The sequence below is a fragment of the Phyllobates terribilis genome, unplaced genomic scaffold (assembly GCF_046119375.1).
Source record: "Phyllobates terribilis strain yellow unplaced genomic scaffold, ASM4611937v1 Scaffold_11__3_contigs__length_659146591, whole genome shotgun sequence".
Lineage (NCBI taxonomy): Eukaryota > Metazoa > Chordata > Amphibia > Anura > Dendrobatidae > Phyllobates > Phyllobates terribilis.
In genome coordinates, this window is record NW_027362771.1 from 397,797,690 (window position 1) to 397,816,345 (window position 18,656).

At 41.1% G+C, this 18,656-nt stretch overlaps 1 protein-coding gene across 2 annotated transcripts in view; it reads right to left on the reverse strand.

The window, feature by feature from the left end:
* TNFAIP8L3 (TNF alpha induced protein 8 like 3) overlaps positions 1-18,656 on the reverse strand; it is a 162,905-nt gene that overhangs the window by 121,739 nt on the left and 22,510 nt on the right. Inside the window, exon 3 of one of the 2 annotated variants that reach the window (XM_073653046.1) lies at positions 1,090-5,735. The exons of the other annotated variant lie outside the window; for it this stretch is intronic. Coding sequence (XP_073509147.1) covers positions 1,554-3,428 — 1,875 coding nt within the window. The 5' untranslated portion in view covers positions 3,429-5,735 and the 3' untranslated portion in view covers positions 1,090-1,553. Of the gene's footprint in view, positions 1-1,089; positions 5,736-18,656 lie in introns of those variants that run through there. 2 annotated transcript variants of the gene reach the window in all.

Genomic DNA, 18,656 nt, shown 5'->3' on the forward strand with positions numbered 1-18,656 from the left:
ATGAAAACCACAATGCAAGTGCTCAGCGTTGAGCACAGGATAAACGTGATCCAAAAATGTTACCAATAAAAGCTTCTACTCAATCCACAAAAAAGCAAGTGTCCACTCAGGTTTGTCATCTGTCAATGGAAATATAAGTGGCTTCCACATTACTGGTAGCACAAAGGCTGTGGAAAAGTTCTATGGCTCCTCGCCACCAAAAGAAATTCAGCAAATTCTGCGCTCCGAAATTCTAATGCCCCCTGCCATTCTGACCTCCAGTGTGTGCCGCCTAACTTATGGGTGCTTGTCTCCAGAAGCACGAGCTGGGCACGACAACGTACTGGGCACTAGAATGGCAGATTTGCAATTTTCATCTAGCAACATCCACTGCTGCTTGTTTCTGAAAAACACCCACGGAGTGAAAATCACCACTACAGCTGTAGATAAATTTCTAGAGGGGTGTAAATTTTCAAAATAGGGTCACTTGATGGGTGATTCTGCTCTTATGGCACTAAGTGGCTCTGTATATGGAGTTCGCAAACTATTCTACAGTAATTTGTTCTCCAAGAGTCAAATATCGCCCTGTCCCTCCCGAGTCTTGCAGTGTGGCTAAGCAGTACTGTACAGCCACATATGGGGTATTTCCACATTCAGCAGAAATTGTGTGACAAATTTTGGTGCCATTTTTACCCATTTCCCCATGTGAAAACGTAAAATTTGGGACTAAAACTAAATTTGTGGTAAAATTTTTTTTATTTTTTCTTCATCGCCCAATCATAAAATTTTGTAGTACACACGTGGTGTCAATATGATAAGATATAAAGTTGACATGTGGGAAATGCTATTTATTAACTATTTTGTGTGATATAACTCTGGTTTAAGGGCATGAAAATTAAAAGTTTGAAAATTGCAAAATGTTCTAAATTTTCATCAAAATTCCAATATTTTAACAAATAAACACAAAAATAGCGACCTAAATTTACCACTAACAAAGTACAACATGTCCAGAAAAAATATGTTCAGAATCACTGGGATAAGTTGAAGTGTTCCAGAGTTATTACCACATAAAGTGACACTGGTCAGAATTGTAAATTTTGGCCTGGTCAGGAAGGTGAAAACTGGCTGTGGGGTGAAGGGATTAACACGATGAAGGGCAGTTACAAATGTTTTGAGCATAAGCTTATAATGAATGAAGCTGTGTCTGTTTATTCAGACATTAATTAGTCGATATGCTGACATTGTCTGTTTTTCTTTATGGGTCTTCACTATATGGGTGAGAGATGTGTGGTGTTGTTATGCAGACGAAAGGAACTCCAGAAGGCCACACAGAGATGCTGGATGGTAGGTTTAAACAGCCATACTTTTATTCTCCTCCTTCCGTTCCCTTCTCTCCATTACATCATCGTTACTAGGCAGAAACTGAAACAAGGATAAAAGCCAACTAATCACAGATGTAGTAACAACACCACATCTCTCCTCTTCTCACAAAACAAAACAATAGAACTGGATAACGGTTCAAAAATTCACATTAGTACAAAGGGTTTTGTTTTTTTTTTTCTTTTTTTTTCTTTTTACTGCAGAACATAGTCCAAGAGGTGGGCTGGCGGTCTTCGATTTGCCCTCGCTGGATAGCGGTGAGACATCTCAGTCCCAGATGAACTTTCCGAATCCTCTGAGGTATCCTCCCTTGGAACTGCTGAGCTCTGGGGACCCGGCAGGACGTCATCGCCATCTGCCTCGTCTGTTTCTGGGATATAGTCACAAAGTTTTTTAAAATGTGACACGTTCCTTGTGACCTGGCGACCGTGATCTTGAGCAGTGACCATGGTGCCTTTGACTTGTGTGACCTGAAAGGGTTCAGGATAGTATCGTGATGCAAACTTGTCACTAGGTCTTAGTCTTTTTACAAGGACCCAATCTCCCACCAAAACTTCCGGCGGCTTGCAACGATGACTGCTCTTATCTGCATACCTCTTCATCTTCTGTTTGGATATGGCATCCTTAGTAGCAATTGGTGTTTGAACAGGACTCAGCGGAACGCTCGGGAGTTTGACACGCATAGGCCTGTTGAACAGCGCAGTGGCGGGTGGTACCCCGGTAGTAGAATGGGGTGTAGCTCTGTACTGTCTAAGAAATCTGTGTAGCTCTTGCTGTAAATCCTTGTGCTCCATGGTAGCGATCCTCAAAGTTTTGTTGATTGATTGCATGAACCGTTCCACTTCACCATTGGCCTGAGGCCAGTAAGGAGTTATTTTCCTGTGAGTGAAACCCAGATAGGTTGCGAATGATCGAAAGTCTGTGCTATTAAAAGGTGGTCCATTGTCGGCATTCACTGTTTCCGGTATGCCATATGCCGAGAAGATCTTGTCCAATTTTGGTATAACAGCCCTGGCAGAGGTTGTCGAAACATGTTCAATGACTGGGAACCTCGAATAGTCATCCATGACAACCAGCAGATAGGAGTGATCCGGTAAAACACAAAAGTCAACACTAACAGCAGTCCACGGGCCCTCTGGCAGGGGTGTCATTTGTAAGGGTGCGCGTCTATGGTTAATTGTAGTTGCTTGGCAAGGTATGCAAGTTTCAATAAGTGCCTCTACTTTTTTGTCTAGTCCTGGAAACCAGACTTTCTCTCTCAGTAATTGCTTTGTTTTCACCACCCCTTGATGAGCCTCGTGGGCCAGATCCAGTACTCTGCTTTGAAGCTTCTGGGGTATCACCAGCCGATTGTTACGCAACAGTAGATTTGAATCCGGCACGGAGAGAGCATGTCGTGCATTAAAGAAAGCTGTCAAGTAGGTTGTTTGATCTGGTGTTTGGAGGCGGGCTTCAGCAAGAAAATTGCTCCAATTTTTAGATCGAACAGTCTCTATAACTAACTGAAGTTGGTGATCGGAATCCACCGTTTGTTGTATTTCCTCCATAGTCATGGCTTTTGGCACAGAATGTGCAACAATAAAGTTGATATGTTCCTCTGCAAGGATAGTTGCTGGGATGTCGTCCTTGGTAGTTTGTGGTGTTGGGTGTCTCGAGAAGTAGTCTGCCGGATTACCAGCTCCTGCCTCGTATCTCAACCGAAACTGGTAGTTCTGTAGGCGGAGCAACCAGCGTTCAAGTTGTGGGGGAGGCTTTGAAGAATGTTTGTTGAAAAGCGGAATGAGCGGTTTGTGGTCACTTATCACTGTGAATTTATGTCCCATAAGGTACAGATGAAAATGAAGGCATCCCCATACAACCGCAAGAGCTTCCCTTTCAGTTTGTGAATAGCGTTGTTCTGTCTCTGTTAAGGCTTTGCTTGCATAGGAAATGGTAGAGACGTTGCCTGCTTTGGACACTTGTGTGAGAATTGCACCCAGGCCCACCGGACTTGCGTCCACGATCAGCTCGGTGGACTTTAGAGGGTCAAAATAGGCCATGACGGTGTCGCCAGTTAGACTGGACTTCATGGAGTCGAATGCTGCTTGGTGTTCAGTAGTCCATGTCCAAGGAGTGTCTTTTTTCGTGAGTAGTCGCAGGGGTTCGGAGACCGTGGCCAGATCAGGTATAAATCGTCCACAGTACGTGACTAGTCCTAGAAAACTGCGAACCTCTGACACATTGAGGTTGGCTTGCTGACTTTATGGCAGAAATTTTCTGAGGATCTACTGAAACTCCTTGCTCAGAAAAGATATATCCAAAGAAGCTTAATGACTTTTGGTTAAACTCACATTTTGACGGATTGACAGTTAGATTGCAGGCTTGCAGTCTCTGAAACACTTGCTCTAAGTGACTGTCATGCTCCTCTTGGGTTGTACCATATATAAGAATGTCATCACTGACGTTTAGGACTCCTGCTATTCCAGAAAGAACCTGACTGATAACGTTCTGAAATATTTCTGCCGCAGATGAGATACCAAAGTTCAACCTCTTGAATCGTCGTAAACCCACGTGGGTACTAAAAGTTGTAATGTATCTGGAATCTGGATGCAACTCAAGTTGATGATAACCTGATTTTAAATCAATTTTAGAGAATACTTTTGCACCATTCAGGTCTGCGAGAATGTCATCAATAGTGGGCGTGATGTGCCTTTCTCTTTGAATAGCCAGATTGGCATGCCGCATATCCACACATAGCCGGATTTTACCAGGCTGCTTTGGTTTTGGTGCAACAACAATGGGCGATACCCAAGGGGTCGGGCCTTCAACTCGTTCAACAACATCAGACGCTTCCAGATCTTGCAGTTCTTGCTCCACAAGTTTGCGGACATGAAATGGGATGCGCCTGTGAGGTTGAACAGACGGCTGTATTGACTGGTCAATATGCAATTTTATCTGAATGTCTTTTAGCTTACCGAGAGCTTTAAAGAGATTGGGGTACCTCTGCATGATGTGTTGGGCCGAAGGACCCGTGACGCTATTGAACAGGTTGACCAGACCCAGAGATATAGCAGTACTGCAGCTGAGAAGCGTGTCTGCGGAGCACTCTACTACATATACAGTGTCGGTGATGGACTTCCCGTCAGCTGCAAGTTCTGACTGAAATTCGCCGCACAGGGGTAGTGCCGATGCTGAACCATAAGGAAAAATCTTTAGGCTAGTGCTTTGTAGAGCAGGTCTGTTCGGGAGTCGGCTATAGACTGCACGGCTGATGACGTTTACTGACGCCCCCGTGTCTACTAGGGCTTCCACCGGACTGCCATTTATCAGGATAAGTCGCCTTGGACTGGTAAGTGCGTGCAGTGTTTGAGATCCCTCTGCAGTTACTGAGAATAGATAAGTACTGTGAGGCTCGTCAGTAAGCTGCAGCGTTTGGACTTTTTGTGACCTGGGTTGTACTGTGGGATGAGGGGATTGTGGTTTGGATCTACACACTTTTGCAAAATGGTTTTGTTTTCCACAATTATGGCAGGTCCCCCCTTTTGCTGGGCAGATATTCTGGTAAGGATACGACCCTCCGCAGTTGTAGCAAGTTGCCCCCTGCGTATGAGGCACAGGCGGTCTCTGTGTTAGCTTTGCTATACAAGATGGTGCTTCCGCCTCGCACTCAAATGTTCTCTATGAGTTTAGCTTGTTTTTCGGCGGTATCATTTACACGTGCTGTTTCAAGCAGTTTTGCTAAAGTCATGGTGGGATCTCTGAGTGCTTGTCTCCGTAATTTAGAGGAGATGCAGCCTTGTAAAATCTGCATTTGGATCTCTTTGTCGACATCTGCAAATTCACAGTAAGCTGCAAGGTGCCGTAGTCGGACATGATATTCATCAATATTTTCTGTTGCTGACTGCTTTAATTGTCTAAACTTGAAGATTTCAAATGCCGCATTTCTGTGTGGGGAGAAGTATTTGCTTAATGCTGCCTTGCTGAGCTCATAGTCTTTGTCTTCTCCAGTATTAGGCAGAGTAGTGAAGATATCATAGACTTGTTCCCCTGCATAATGTAATAGCATGGCTTTCTTCCTGGTATCATCTGATATGTTCATGGCTTGTAGGAATATATCAAAACGCTTCAGCCATTTCTCCCAACATGCTGCTAGGTTAGCTGGGGACTGATGTACATCAAAAGCAGGGAAGGCAGGTAAACAGGCCATTGTTGTAGAGCTGAAATACCTTTAGCTGATAATGAACGCTTCCTCGTCGCCAGTTGTGGTGTTGTTATGCAGACGAAAGGAACTCCAGAAGGCCACACAGAGATGCTGGATGGTAGGTTTAAACAGCCATACTTTTATTCTCCTCCTTCCGTTCCCTTCTCTCCATTACATCATCGTTACTAGGCAGAAACTGAAACAAGGATAAAAGCCAACTAATCACAGATGTAGTAACAACACCACAAGATGATCATTAGGATGGGCTGTTGCATTATATTTTGTTCGGTGACAAGTGTGCTGCGCTGAATCACTCCAGCACACAAAGCCAGGCCTTATTCACACTGTACATCTATATATACACACAGTACTGTATGTAGTATTTGATCAGTATCTAGTATTTCAATCAGTATTCTGCATCAGTATTCCCAATGTCTTGATGCAATCAAAATAAAGGCGGAGAAGACCCTGGTGGACCCATTCTAGGCTTGCACAAGACCCATCTTTCTACAGGGCAACCATTCATCAAGTTGCCATGGCTTGAGATTGAGCTGAAGCCCGTTAATAAATATTTTTAAGCCAAAATCAGCAGTGGATCCCACAAAGAAAAAAGTATAATAGAAGACAGTTCTTTTGGGTTCTTGAGCCACTGATTTTAGCTTACAAATACTGATTATTTATTAACCAAAATTACTGATGTCTGAATAAGAGCTAATATTGGTATTAGTCACCCATAGCTCCGTTAAGGCATCAATTTAATGGATAAATTACAAAACACGGTATAAAAAGCTTATGACAAATACATCTAAATGGATGGCGGTAACACATGCCACACATTGGCTTCCATCACCCATGAGCTTGTCGGCTAAAAAACATATACCGCACCATATAGCTTTTATTACTGGACTTCAAGGGATCGATTAGCACTGTTCAATACTATTACGACCTACTCTTTTTTTGTGGTCTACTGGTGAGACGGCGACCAATTAGACACACTTCTAATCTCCTTTACACAATCAACCCCTTTTGACACATTTGGCATTTGTATTGGGAGCTTTCTTTGACATCTGTTAAGTAAGCAGTCTTCCCCATGGTTGTGGAGCCTACTGAAACAGACTAAGGGACCTTTTTAAATGCTTAGGAAGCCTTTACAGGTGTTTGTTAATTATTTTAATTTAATGAGATAATGACTTGTGCTCATTGGCTGCTTGTAAGCCATAATCATCAACATTAACAGAAATAAACAATTGAAATAGATCACGCTGTGTAATGACTCTATATGAGTTTCACTTTTTGTATTGAAGAACTGAAATAAATTAACTTTTTGATATTCTAATTTAGTGAGATGCACCTGTAGTCTGAGAAGTATGGCAATAGTATTAGAGGCCATTCATATGCGTCGTCTCTAAATAAAACAGTCACTGTACATGGAAACATGCAATCCACCAATAAAACAGACCATATAACACAGGGGTGGGCAATTAATTTTCCCAAGGGGCCACATGAGAAACTGGCACTGCTTTTGAGGGCCGAACCAGTCGGCTGAACTTAAAGGGGTGGTCTGAAACCAAAGGTGAATTTCATACTAAACATTTATCTAAATAATGTAATTTTCTAATCTCCTTTTTTTATATACTTCAATTGAAAATTCCCTAATATACCCTCTCCAGTCTGACTTCCAGTCTTTTTTTTTTTAACCTCCAATGGCATTTTGTTTGGAATACTCACACAGGACGTCATAAGGTGGTAGAAGCTGTGGTCACTTCCGCAGCTTCTGCCCCCTCCATGAAATGAAGTGGCATCAATTATGTCTGTTTCAGAGGTTGGGCTAGTCCCTGCTCTACTGATAATGCATCGGTTATAAATTATGACCTATGGACAGTATGAGCTCCCGGCACTATATTCCTTTGAATGAACAGTGACAGTGCACTCCCTTGCTGGCTCTAAAGAGAAGTGATGAGCCAGCAAGAGAGTGCGCTGTCAGTGGAAATTGTAAGGACACCACGCAGCAAGCAGGGACTAACCCAGACTCCGAAACAGAGGTCACTGATGGTGCTTCGTTTAAATGTGAGGAAAGCAGCGTCAGTGATCGCATCCTTTTCCCCTTGATGACGTCCCATGTGAGTATCCCAAAATGCACTGGAATTCTCAACGAAACATCATTGGATGAGAAAAAACAAACAAGAAGTTAGAGTAGAGAGGAAACGGTAGGGAATTTTTAATTGAACTGTACTAGATAAGTGATTGGATTGAATTAAATAGACATTTAGTATGAAATTTACCTTCTGTTTTAGGCCGCCCCTTTAATTCTGCTCAATATTAATTTTATCGCTTTATAAAAAGAAGGTGATTATATGATTACGTTTACACGAGCGATGTCATGATTGTCATCCAGAAAGGCAGACTATTTTTATCATCTGTATTGTGATCCATTTTTATATATCAGAAGTGAATAAAATGTACAAAAACAAATACAGTTTCGTATGATTGTAATCGAAATGTATCTGTAAAAATCAGATGCCATACAGATGATTAATATGCGATTCAATTTTTTTTTTGCAAACTCTGACTTCAATAAGTGAGTGTTATCCGATACACAGAAGAAACTGGTGTGTGCTGTGATCTTTTTCACACGGATATTTGGTCTGTGTTAGGCCACGGCCCCACTATCAGTATTCAGTCAGTATTTTTCCTCAGGAGTGGGTGATAAATGCAGAACTGGTGACCTGTTTCTATTATATCTTCTATTATTCTCTGATTGTTCCTCACCTGGTTTTGGCTCCCACTCCTGAGAAAAAAATTCTGCCAAATACTGATAGTGGGGCCATGGACTTAAACTGTAATCTGAATAGCTCAATTGCAAAGCATTGCTACTAGTCCTGTCCGTGTGAAGTCAGGTTTATTTTATTTTTTTCACGAAAAGCACTAGGACCGAAAATACAGTTGTGTGAACACACCCTGATAATACTTGCTACAATAAAGTTTATCATAGCAAGCATTGGCAATTGATCAATCAATACATAAATTGGGAGCATGTGGAAAAAAAAAAGTTGTTTGCCCACCCCTGTTCCACATGCATAGATCCACATCACATGTGGGGCAGGAGGTAACAGGCAGGTGGGGGGGGGGATCTTTATTAAAGTCTATGGCTGTGATAAGTCACAGATCACAGCAGGGAGCATTGTGAGGAGCTTAACACTTACCTCACCTGCACAGGACATAGAACACAGCGCAATAACTCAAAAGCTCAGTGTAAAGGGTGAGGTAAGGGTTAACCCTCACTCAAAGGTGGAGAGGCAGCAGAGTATGTGGGGTGCAGTTTGGGGAGCACATAGAATATCCCAGGTGAGGAGGGGCACTTCACTGTTGGAGTCATTCACTAGGAATACAAATGTTCTCTCCGATCAGTCTGAGCTGCCAGGGGAAGACTCAGTAAGCTGCAGATAATTAGCTGCTCTCACTGAGTGTAAACTGCGGTCTGAGAAAGGAGGCAGTGCTGTGTTGTGAACTGATCAGCACAGTAGACACAATGTCAGCTCCTAGCTGTTATTTTATACCATGGGGCTCAACTTAGATGTCACTTGCCCACTATGTGCAGCAGATGGGTGTAGTAGTCCAAGTTTCCCTCTTCTTGAACACTCCTGACCTGAAGACATTACAGTAGCTCTGCAAGCAAGGAACTGAGCATCCCCACATCCACCAATGAGAAGATGGCATCCACAGGGGGGCGGAGCTACAATCAGAATGCTGAGTCTGAGTAAGATAATAGCTCAGGCTTTCTCCTGCGTCTGGCTGACTGTGTCAGCGGGCCACACAGAAGCGGTCAAAGGGCCGGATGTGGCCCGTGGGCCACAGTTTGCCCAGGTCTGATATAACATGAGTACCCCATATCATGTAGCCACATAATAATGTATGTATTCAGCAAGATTACATAAGGAAAGATCAATGAACCCACCACACCCAACATATGCTATAGTAATCTGTTAAAACAAGTTATGACTGCTGTAGTCAATCACTGTCCACAGCAGTGATCTCAGTGGTTTTGATACATCAGTGTTATAGTCAGTGATTGGCTACAGGGCTAACATGTAATGCCATATGACTGTTGGAGCTAGATAAGCAGACTGGCAAGGGACTAATGACATGACTCTTCAACATGGTAGTGATAAGGTGTGCGATTTTTGGGGGGCTGGAAAACCCCTGTAATAAAGTAAATCGTACTGTAAAAAAACAGAAAATTTAAATATTGCATTTTATTAAAAAAAAAACAGAAGGTACACTTAAAAGCTCACATTTTTTGTTAGATATCCTAAAACTATTCATAAAATCAAGAACTTTCTAAGAAAGTCTGAATGGATTACTGTAACTTTATAAACAGATAAGAATTAAATGGAGTTCAGGAGCCAATCTTGTATATTCTTATGCAATGTTAATAGATCCCTTCCTAGACTAAACATGGTTTGTTTGGATACAGTCAAAGAATTCATATAGGAGAATGAAAGTTGTGAATTCCCCTGTTCTAAAAGATGCCTATAACTATACATCAGATGTTACACACTGCTCAAAAAATAAAGGGAACACTTAAACAGAATGTAACGCCAAGTAAATCAAACTTCTGTGAAATCAAACTGTCCACTTAGGAAGCAACACTGATTGACAATCAATTTCACATGCTGTTGTGCAAATGGAATAGACAATAGATGGAAATTATTGGCAATTATCAAGATACCTTCAATAAAGGAGTGGTTCTGCAGGTGGGGACCACAGACCACATCTCAGTACCAATGCTTTCTGGCTGATGTTTTGGTCGCTTTTGAATGTTGGTTGTGCTTTCACACTCGTGGTAGCATGAGACGGACTCTACAACCCACAGAAGTTGCTCAGGTAGTGCAGTTTATCCAGGATGGCACATCAATGCAAGCTGTGGCAAGAAGGTTTGCCGTGTGTCAGCGTAGTGTCCAGAGGCTGGAGGCACTACCAGAAGACAGGCCAGTACACCAAGAGACGTGGAGGGGGCATAGGAGGGCAACAACCCAGCAGCAGGACTGCTACCTCCACCTTTGTGCAAGGAGAAACAGGAGGAGCACTGCCAGAGCCCTGCAAAATGACCTCCAGCAGGCCACAAATGTGCATATGTCTGCACAAACGGTTAGAAACAGACTTCATGAGGGTGGTATGAGGGCCCGACGTACACAGATGAGGGTTGTGGTCACAGCCCAACACCGTGCAGGACACTTGGCATTTGCCACAGAACACCAGGATTGGCAAATTCGCCACTAGCGCCCTGTGTTCTTCATAGATGAAACCAGGCTCCCACTGAGCACATGTGACAGACGTGGCTCTGGAGACGCCGTGGAGAGTGATCTGCTGCCTGCAACATCCTTCAGTATGACCGGTTTGGCAGTGGGTCAGTAATGGTGTGGGGTGGCATTTCTTTGTGCTCGCCAGAGGTAGCCCGACTGTCATTAGGTACAGAGATGAGATCCTCAGACCCCTTGTGAGACCATATGCTGGTGCGGTTAGCCCTGGGTTCCTCCTAATGCAGGACAATGCCAGACCTCATGTGGCTGGAGTGTGTCAGCAGTTCTTGCAAGATGAAGGCATTGAAGCTATGGACTGGCCTGCTCGTTCACCAGACCTGAATCCGATTGAGCACATCTGGGACATCATGTCTCGCTCCATCCACCAACGTCATGTTGCACCACAGACTGTCCAGGAGTTGGCGGATGCTTTAGTCCAGGTCTGGGAGGAGATCCCACAGGAGACCATCTGCAACCTCATCAGGAGCATGCTCAGGTGTTGTAGGGAGGTCATATAGGCACGTGGAGGCAACACACACACAATACTGAGCCTCATTTTGACTTGTTTTAAGGACATTACATCAAAGTTGGATCAGCTTGTCGTGTGTTTTTCCACTTTAATTTTGGGGGCGACTCCAAATCCAGGCCTCTATTGGTTAATAAATTTGATTTCCATTGATTATTTTTGTGTGATTTTGTTGTCAGCACATTCAACTTTGTACAGAACAAAGTATTCAATGAGAATATTTCATTCATTCAGATCTAGGATGTGTTATTTGAGTGTTCCCTTTATTTTTTTGAGCAGTGTATATATACGTGGTCATAGCATTTGCTAAAAATCCATGTAAAACAAGCTGCAGAGGTCATTCGTGGTTTTAAAAATGAATAAAAAATAAAATCACAAGAAGTATTTTGCTTTTACTGCTACTTTGTGACATTGTGGAGAAATACTTTCAATCAATTAACCTAATTTTACTTTGTGGTTGCAATCCAGTATGTACTGTGTAATCCTTGTCTTCGTCTTAAGATTCACTAAACAACATTATACACAAGGTCCGCCACTTCTTTAATGCTTGTTCTCTGTGGCAAATTCAGAATTAACATCTGTAACGTGTAACGGGTTTCCACTGAATTCCCACCTGGAATTCATTACACAAGGGGACTGCCCTGAAAGTCAAAGCAAATGACACAAATATCATTGGAACACTGTATGGAAAAATATAGTGAACCCTTAAAACACAGAGGAAATGTAACTTCTGGGCGAACTTTCAGTTGGTGTACTTTTTCTGGCCAATATACTCTAAAATGTACAATATTACTTTACATGTGCCATGATGAACATTGTATTACCTCTAGCAGTAATAAAAACGGATGGGGCACTGCCAGCGAGCCACACTCGCATTTCTCGGAGTTATACATAATGTAATACAATGCACACAAATGTCATGTTGGGAGGATGAAACTAAAAAGGACAAATCTGTATGCAAAGATAAAAGTTTTAAAAACAAAACTCATCTCTGCTGCAGGTTTTTCCATTAATTAGTATTTATGTTGTACAATCTGAAAGTATTCTTCAGTTTTTCAACTCCATAGAGAATAACTAATGCCAGCATCAATTGCTGCAAGTGAGAATCCCAGTATGTTAACATAATAAGCATTGGGGGGCTCATTCAGACCTCGGTGATTTTTCTCAGATGAAAAAATGATGATTTTAGAAGCTTGAGAACCCTCCATCAGTTCAAACGGTCTGAAAAATGGACAACACATGGATGGCATCAAACAGACTTTCACTGAAGAGTTAGAGACTGATCAAAATTGGACTTCTCTCCATAATTTTTTTGCGGACCACTTAGTCCGCAAAAACACGTGGACATGAAAAACACAGATAGAACTTATATGAGAAAAACCGACATCTGGATAAGCCCTAAAGAGCAAGATACTGATCAGGATCAATATCCTCATCCAGAAGTCGATTTGATCACGTATGTGTTCTATGCATTTTTTCACAGAGAGCACATAGTCTATAATAGTATGAGGTAATTCACCTGTTTTGTTTGCGGACCCTGTACAGGCGTAAAAAAAGTCCAATTTTGATCTGAGTCACGGATCAAAATAACCCATACAAGTCAATGGGGCATTAAAAAAAAAAGTCAGCACACGGTTGGCATCCATGCGGTATCCTAATGAATATGAGAAGCTTCACTTTTTCTCAAAGAAAATCACTGATAAAAACTGAAACACTGAACAACTGATGAAAATCAGCCCAGTTTTTTTTTTTTCCCGTACAAGAAAAATCACTGGCACCTAAGTGAGGCCTAAGCAATAGAAATGATTTTCTGTCTAAGAAGATTCTGTGCAGTGATTTTGGCTAAATCACAACTGTTCTTTTCCACCATTTTAGGATGACTCCTTTGACCTGGCAGGATGATTCACACACACACACACACACACAGTTAATTTCAGAAATATTTGGACAGTGACCGAGTTTGCGCCCCGTATGCAACCATTTTGGATTTACAATGAAACAACTAAGATGCAATTGAAGTTTAGACTTTCAGGTTTAATTAAAGGGGTTGAATGAAAATATCCTGTGAAATATTTGGAATTGTTCTACAGGTCTATCTCACAAAATTAGAATCTCATTAAAAAGTTAATTTCAGTACTTCAATACAAAAAAATGAAACTCATTATATAGAGTCACTACAAACAGAGTGATCTATTTCAAGTGTGCATCTCTGTTAATGTTGATTATGGATTGCAGTCAATGAAAACACAAGTCATTGTCTCAGTAAATTAAAACAATTAACAAAAAACACCTGCAAAGACTTCCTAGGCGTTTAAAAAGGTCCCTTAGTCTGTTTCAGTAGGCTCCACAATCATGGGGAAGACTGCTGACTTGACAGAGGTCCAGAAGGCAGTCATTAATACACTCCACAAGGTCCCAGAGTTCAAATTTTCATTTGGAAATCAAGGTCCCAGAGTCTGAAGGAAGAGTGGAGAGGCACACAATCCAAGCTGCTTGAGGTCTAGTGTGAAGCTTCCACAATCAGTGATGGTTTGGGGAGCCATGTCATCCGCTGGGTAGGTCCACTGTGTTTTATCAAGACCAAAGTCAGCGCAACTGTCTACCAGGAAATTTTAGAGCACTTCATGCTTCTCTCTGCCGACAAGCTTTTTGGAGATGGAAATTTCATTCTCCAGCAGGACTTGGCACCTGTCCACACTGCCAAAAGTACCAATACCTGGTTTACAAACAATATCACTGTGCTTGATTGGCCAGCAAACTCGCCTGACCTTAACCCCATAGAGGATTGTCAAGAGGAAGATGAGACACCAGACCCAACAATGCAGACGAGCTGAAGGCTGCTATCAAAGCAACCTGGGCTTCCATAGCACCTCAGCAGTTCCACAGCCTGATCGCCCCCATGCCACGCCGCATTGATGCAAAAGGAGCCCCGACCAAGTATTGAGCGCATTTACTGAACATACATTTCAGTAGGCCAACATTTTGGATTTTAAAAACATTTTTCAAGCTGGTGTTATAAAGTATTCTAATTTACTGAGATAATGACTTGTGTTTTCATTGACTGTAAGCCATAATCATCAACATTAACAGAAATAAACACTTGAAATAGATCACTGTTTGTAATGACTCTATATAATATAGGAGTTTCACGTTTTGTATTGAAGAACTGAAATAAATTAACTTTTTGATGATATTCTAATTTAGTGAGATGCACCTGTACATTTTGCCATTTACATTTAGAAGAGTGATTTACACTTTTATATTTTTGGTTCTTTTTATATATTTTTAATTAGTCCCTTAAATTGAAATTAACCTGTAATCGCTTGATCACCTATATAATGCACTAGTACTATTGCCATGTATAATGAAATTTATGATCTCTGAAGCCCAGCTACACACTGGACGTCATACGAGTTCTAACCTGGCAGACGGCCTTCAGCACGCCCAAGGCTACCACAGCAAACAATTCACACCTCATGATCACATTGCATAGGGGGGGGGGGGGGCGATGGCACGGGGGTGTTGATGGCTATTGGCTTATAAATGCCAAATGATGCATTTAAGAGGTTGCAATCAGAGCTATTAGACAAAATTATTTTAGATTATAATATACATTTAATTTATAGAAAAATTACTTTAAGCTAAAAAAAAAGCCAAATGATTGTATATTTTCTATTTATTTTCTCACAGATGTCAAGGCAGATATATTAGATTCTTAAAAATATTCATTTTTTTCCTGGAACTCTCTACCATGTGAGGTGTGAAGCTCTTCATTTGGTTACATGTATATATTTTATTGAACTGTCACAATAGGTGAGGGTCTTTGTATATTACCTACCAGACAATTGTGGCATTTCCAGTGAATTCTCTACAAACCTCTTTAAATAGGAGCTGCCATTGGTCAATAGTGCCCCATTTGTGTTCTTAGATTATTCCCGCTGCTCTGAGTATTTTTATTTTTTTTATTTATTTTTTTTTTTTTAAACCCGTTGTTTGGTTCCAGAGATAAGACCCTTTATTTAGTGCTACTTTTTATTGTCTTACAAGGGGGCGTGGCTCACAAGGTAATATTGCAGAGCAGCTTAAAGACACCCCCAGATAATCTGTGAGCTACGCCTACTTGGCAAATACCATAAAATGTAGCACTAAATTTATGATCAGTAGAGGTCTTGTGTAGTGCTCTGCGCCCTTAACTGTGAATAGGGCATTTTAATGCACATAGGGATATGCATTCCTAACAATATAGCATTACTTTATACCATGGGAGCTCCTCTTCAAAGATTTCAGTTTAAACAATGTCTTTATGAAAACATATGCATGAATGCTGGTTCAGCAACATGACACTTCACACTTCTACGCCCATGCTCTGATCTTGGTGTGCCTATACTGGCGCACTCATTCGTTTAGTTCCTACGTCCATGACATCACATACAGGCATTATTCAGATCATGGGGTATGGATCTGTGCCTAGACAATGAGACACTTAAAAACAATTTAGCAAAAGGCAAACTTGTTGCTTGTAATACGCTTGGCAAGGGCACTAATAGTGGAGTGAAGTTCTCCATTTCCCTATATCATTTCAAAATTTAGGCTTGTAGACATCAGACTAACTTTTTGGAGTGTAATGAGAAGATTGGGAGAACTAGAAAGTATCTAAGCTGACATCAGTTTATTCATAACAAAAAAGTTTTCACCCTGCCAAATGTTACAAACGGTCACATTACTGACTGCAAAGGAGCAGAATTTTCCTTCATTAAAGCCAGGCAAGTGATGACTTGAATACGGCTATATATACAATGTGTTGGAAGTATATAACCATATCTAAATATAGACAATAGTTCTGTTTATTAACAAGGTGCATAAATTCATCTTCACATCATAAAGAAAATCCAACTTGCAGGTTTTGGGAATTGTCAAAATTCATTGTATAAGAAGCAGATTTTAATAACTTGTTATCATAACCTAGATGCTACAGACAGTCAAGTCAGCAGCCTGTTTACTTACTGGCTGAGGAAGTACGGACTGTTTGTGCATTCTAGCCGCGTTCACCTGAGACCATTATTTAGTATAAGAAAAATTACTACACATATTGAAAACACTATGAAGCAAGTTTAAAGTTAAGGTACCAAGCAAAATATTAAAATTTATGATGACAACTTTCATTTTCAGAAAGACTAGGTAAACGAGAAGCTAGTCAATAACCTGGAAGCCTAGTGTGGCCCATGGGGTACCTACCTACAGGTGCATCTCACAAAATTAGAAAAAAAAAGTTAATTTCAGTTCTTCAATATTAAAAGTGAAACTCATTATATAGAGTCATTACAAACAGAGCGATCTATTTCAAGTGTTTATTTCTGTTAATGATGATTATGGCTTTCAGCCAATGAAAACACAAGAGTCATTATCTCAGTAAATTAGAATACTTTACAACAGCTTGAAAAATGTTTTTTAAAATCTGAAGTGTTGGCCTACTGAAATGTATGTTCAGCAAATGCACTCAATACTTGGTTGGGGCTCCCTTTGCATCATTACTGCATCAATGCGGCATGGCATGGCGGCGATCAGCCTGTGGCACTGCTGAGGTGTTATGGAAGCCCAGGTTGCTTTGATAGCAGTCTTCAGCTCGTCTGCATTGTTGGGTCTGGTGTCTCATCTTCCTCTTGACAATACCCCATAGATTCTCTATGGGGTTAAGGTCTGGCCAGCAAACTCGCCTATCAAGCACAGTGATACTGTTGTTTTTAAACCAGGTATTGGTACTTTTGGCAGTGTGGACAGGTGCCAAGTCCTGCTGTAGTATGAAATTTCCATCTCCAAAAAGCTTGTTGGCAGAGGGAAGCATGAAGTGCTCTAAAATTTCCTGGTAGACGGCTGCGCTGACTTTGGTCTTGATAAAACACAGTGGACCTACACCAGCAGATGACATGGCTCCCCAAACCATCACTGATTGTGGAAACTTCACACTAGACCTCAAGCAGCTTGGATTGTGTGCCTCTCCACTCTTCCTCCAGACTCTGGGATCATGATTTCCAAATGAAAATTGGAACTCTGGGACCTTGTGGAGTGTGTCAATGACTGCCTTCTGGACATCTGTCAAGTCAGCAGTCTTCTCCATGATTGTGGAGTCTACTGAAACAGACTAAGAGACCTTTTTAAATGCTTAGGAAGCCTTTTCAGTTTGTTAATTATTTTAATTTACTGAGATAATGACTTTTGTGCTTTCATTGGCTGTAAGCCATAATCATGAACATTAACAGAAATAAACACTTGAAATAGATCACTTTGTTTGTAATGACTCTATATAATATATGAGTTTCACTTTTTGTATTGAAGAACTGAAATTAATTAACTTTTTGGTGATATTCTAATTTTGTGAGATGCACCTGTATGTACATTGCTTATTATGTTTCGGTCTTTGGTTTTTACAAACACCATGCAGTAAATAAACAGAAATAGAGCATGAAAATATAGGGTACTTAGTTAACATAATTTTGACCAAAATAATGCAAAAGTAAATCCCACCACGTCATGGTGACATTCTATTCATGCAGTTCCTCCATGACTGCGTGTCCACTAACCGGGTCCCAGTCCTTCTCAGCCCTTATCCACATGCATGTTACTAGACCAACGGTAAGGTTTTAAATATTAGTATTAGAGTTAGGACTGTCCAAAATATGGTCACCGTGATGTTGTGGGATGGCTTTTGCATTCTTTTGATTCTAAATTACGCTAACTACGTACCCTATATTATTTTCATGCACTATTGCTGTTTATTTACTGCAGGGTATTTGCTTATTATGCTTCTAACTTTGTTTTTTTTTCTGTTTAGTGGCCAGTGTGAACTTGTGCTTACATGCTGCATTCACACCAATTTATATCCCAGTTCATTTCTTTTGTTTTTTTTTATATACACACATCGTCCCCTTGTGATCATCACTGGCCAATCTGTCAGTAGCGGGTGGGGAATGTCTAAGACTACCGTCTCATACTTGCATAGAACAGTCTGAAAAGCTGGTGGCACTCCTAGGTAAAAGAGGGGCCTAGGAAATAGTGGACCTGCGGTACGGCAAGTCAAAAGAAGACCACCAGTTACATTTACTATCCATTTCACCACCAATGTTACGTTTTTATGAAGACTGAAAGATTGTTGTAATTATACAATAGTTGCTTTGCTGCCAAAACTTAAGATATTGGTTTCTACAAAAACTGCAAAACAATACAATGTAGCATCCAAGGAATTAAAGTTGTAAGAATATTCTCTATTGCCTATATATAAAAGCAAAAATCTTCT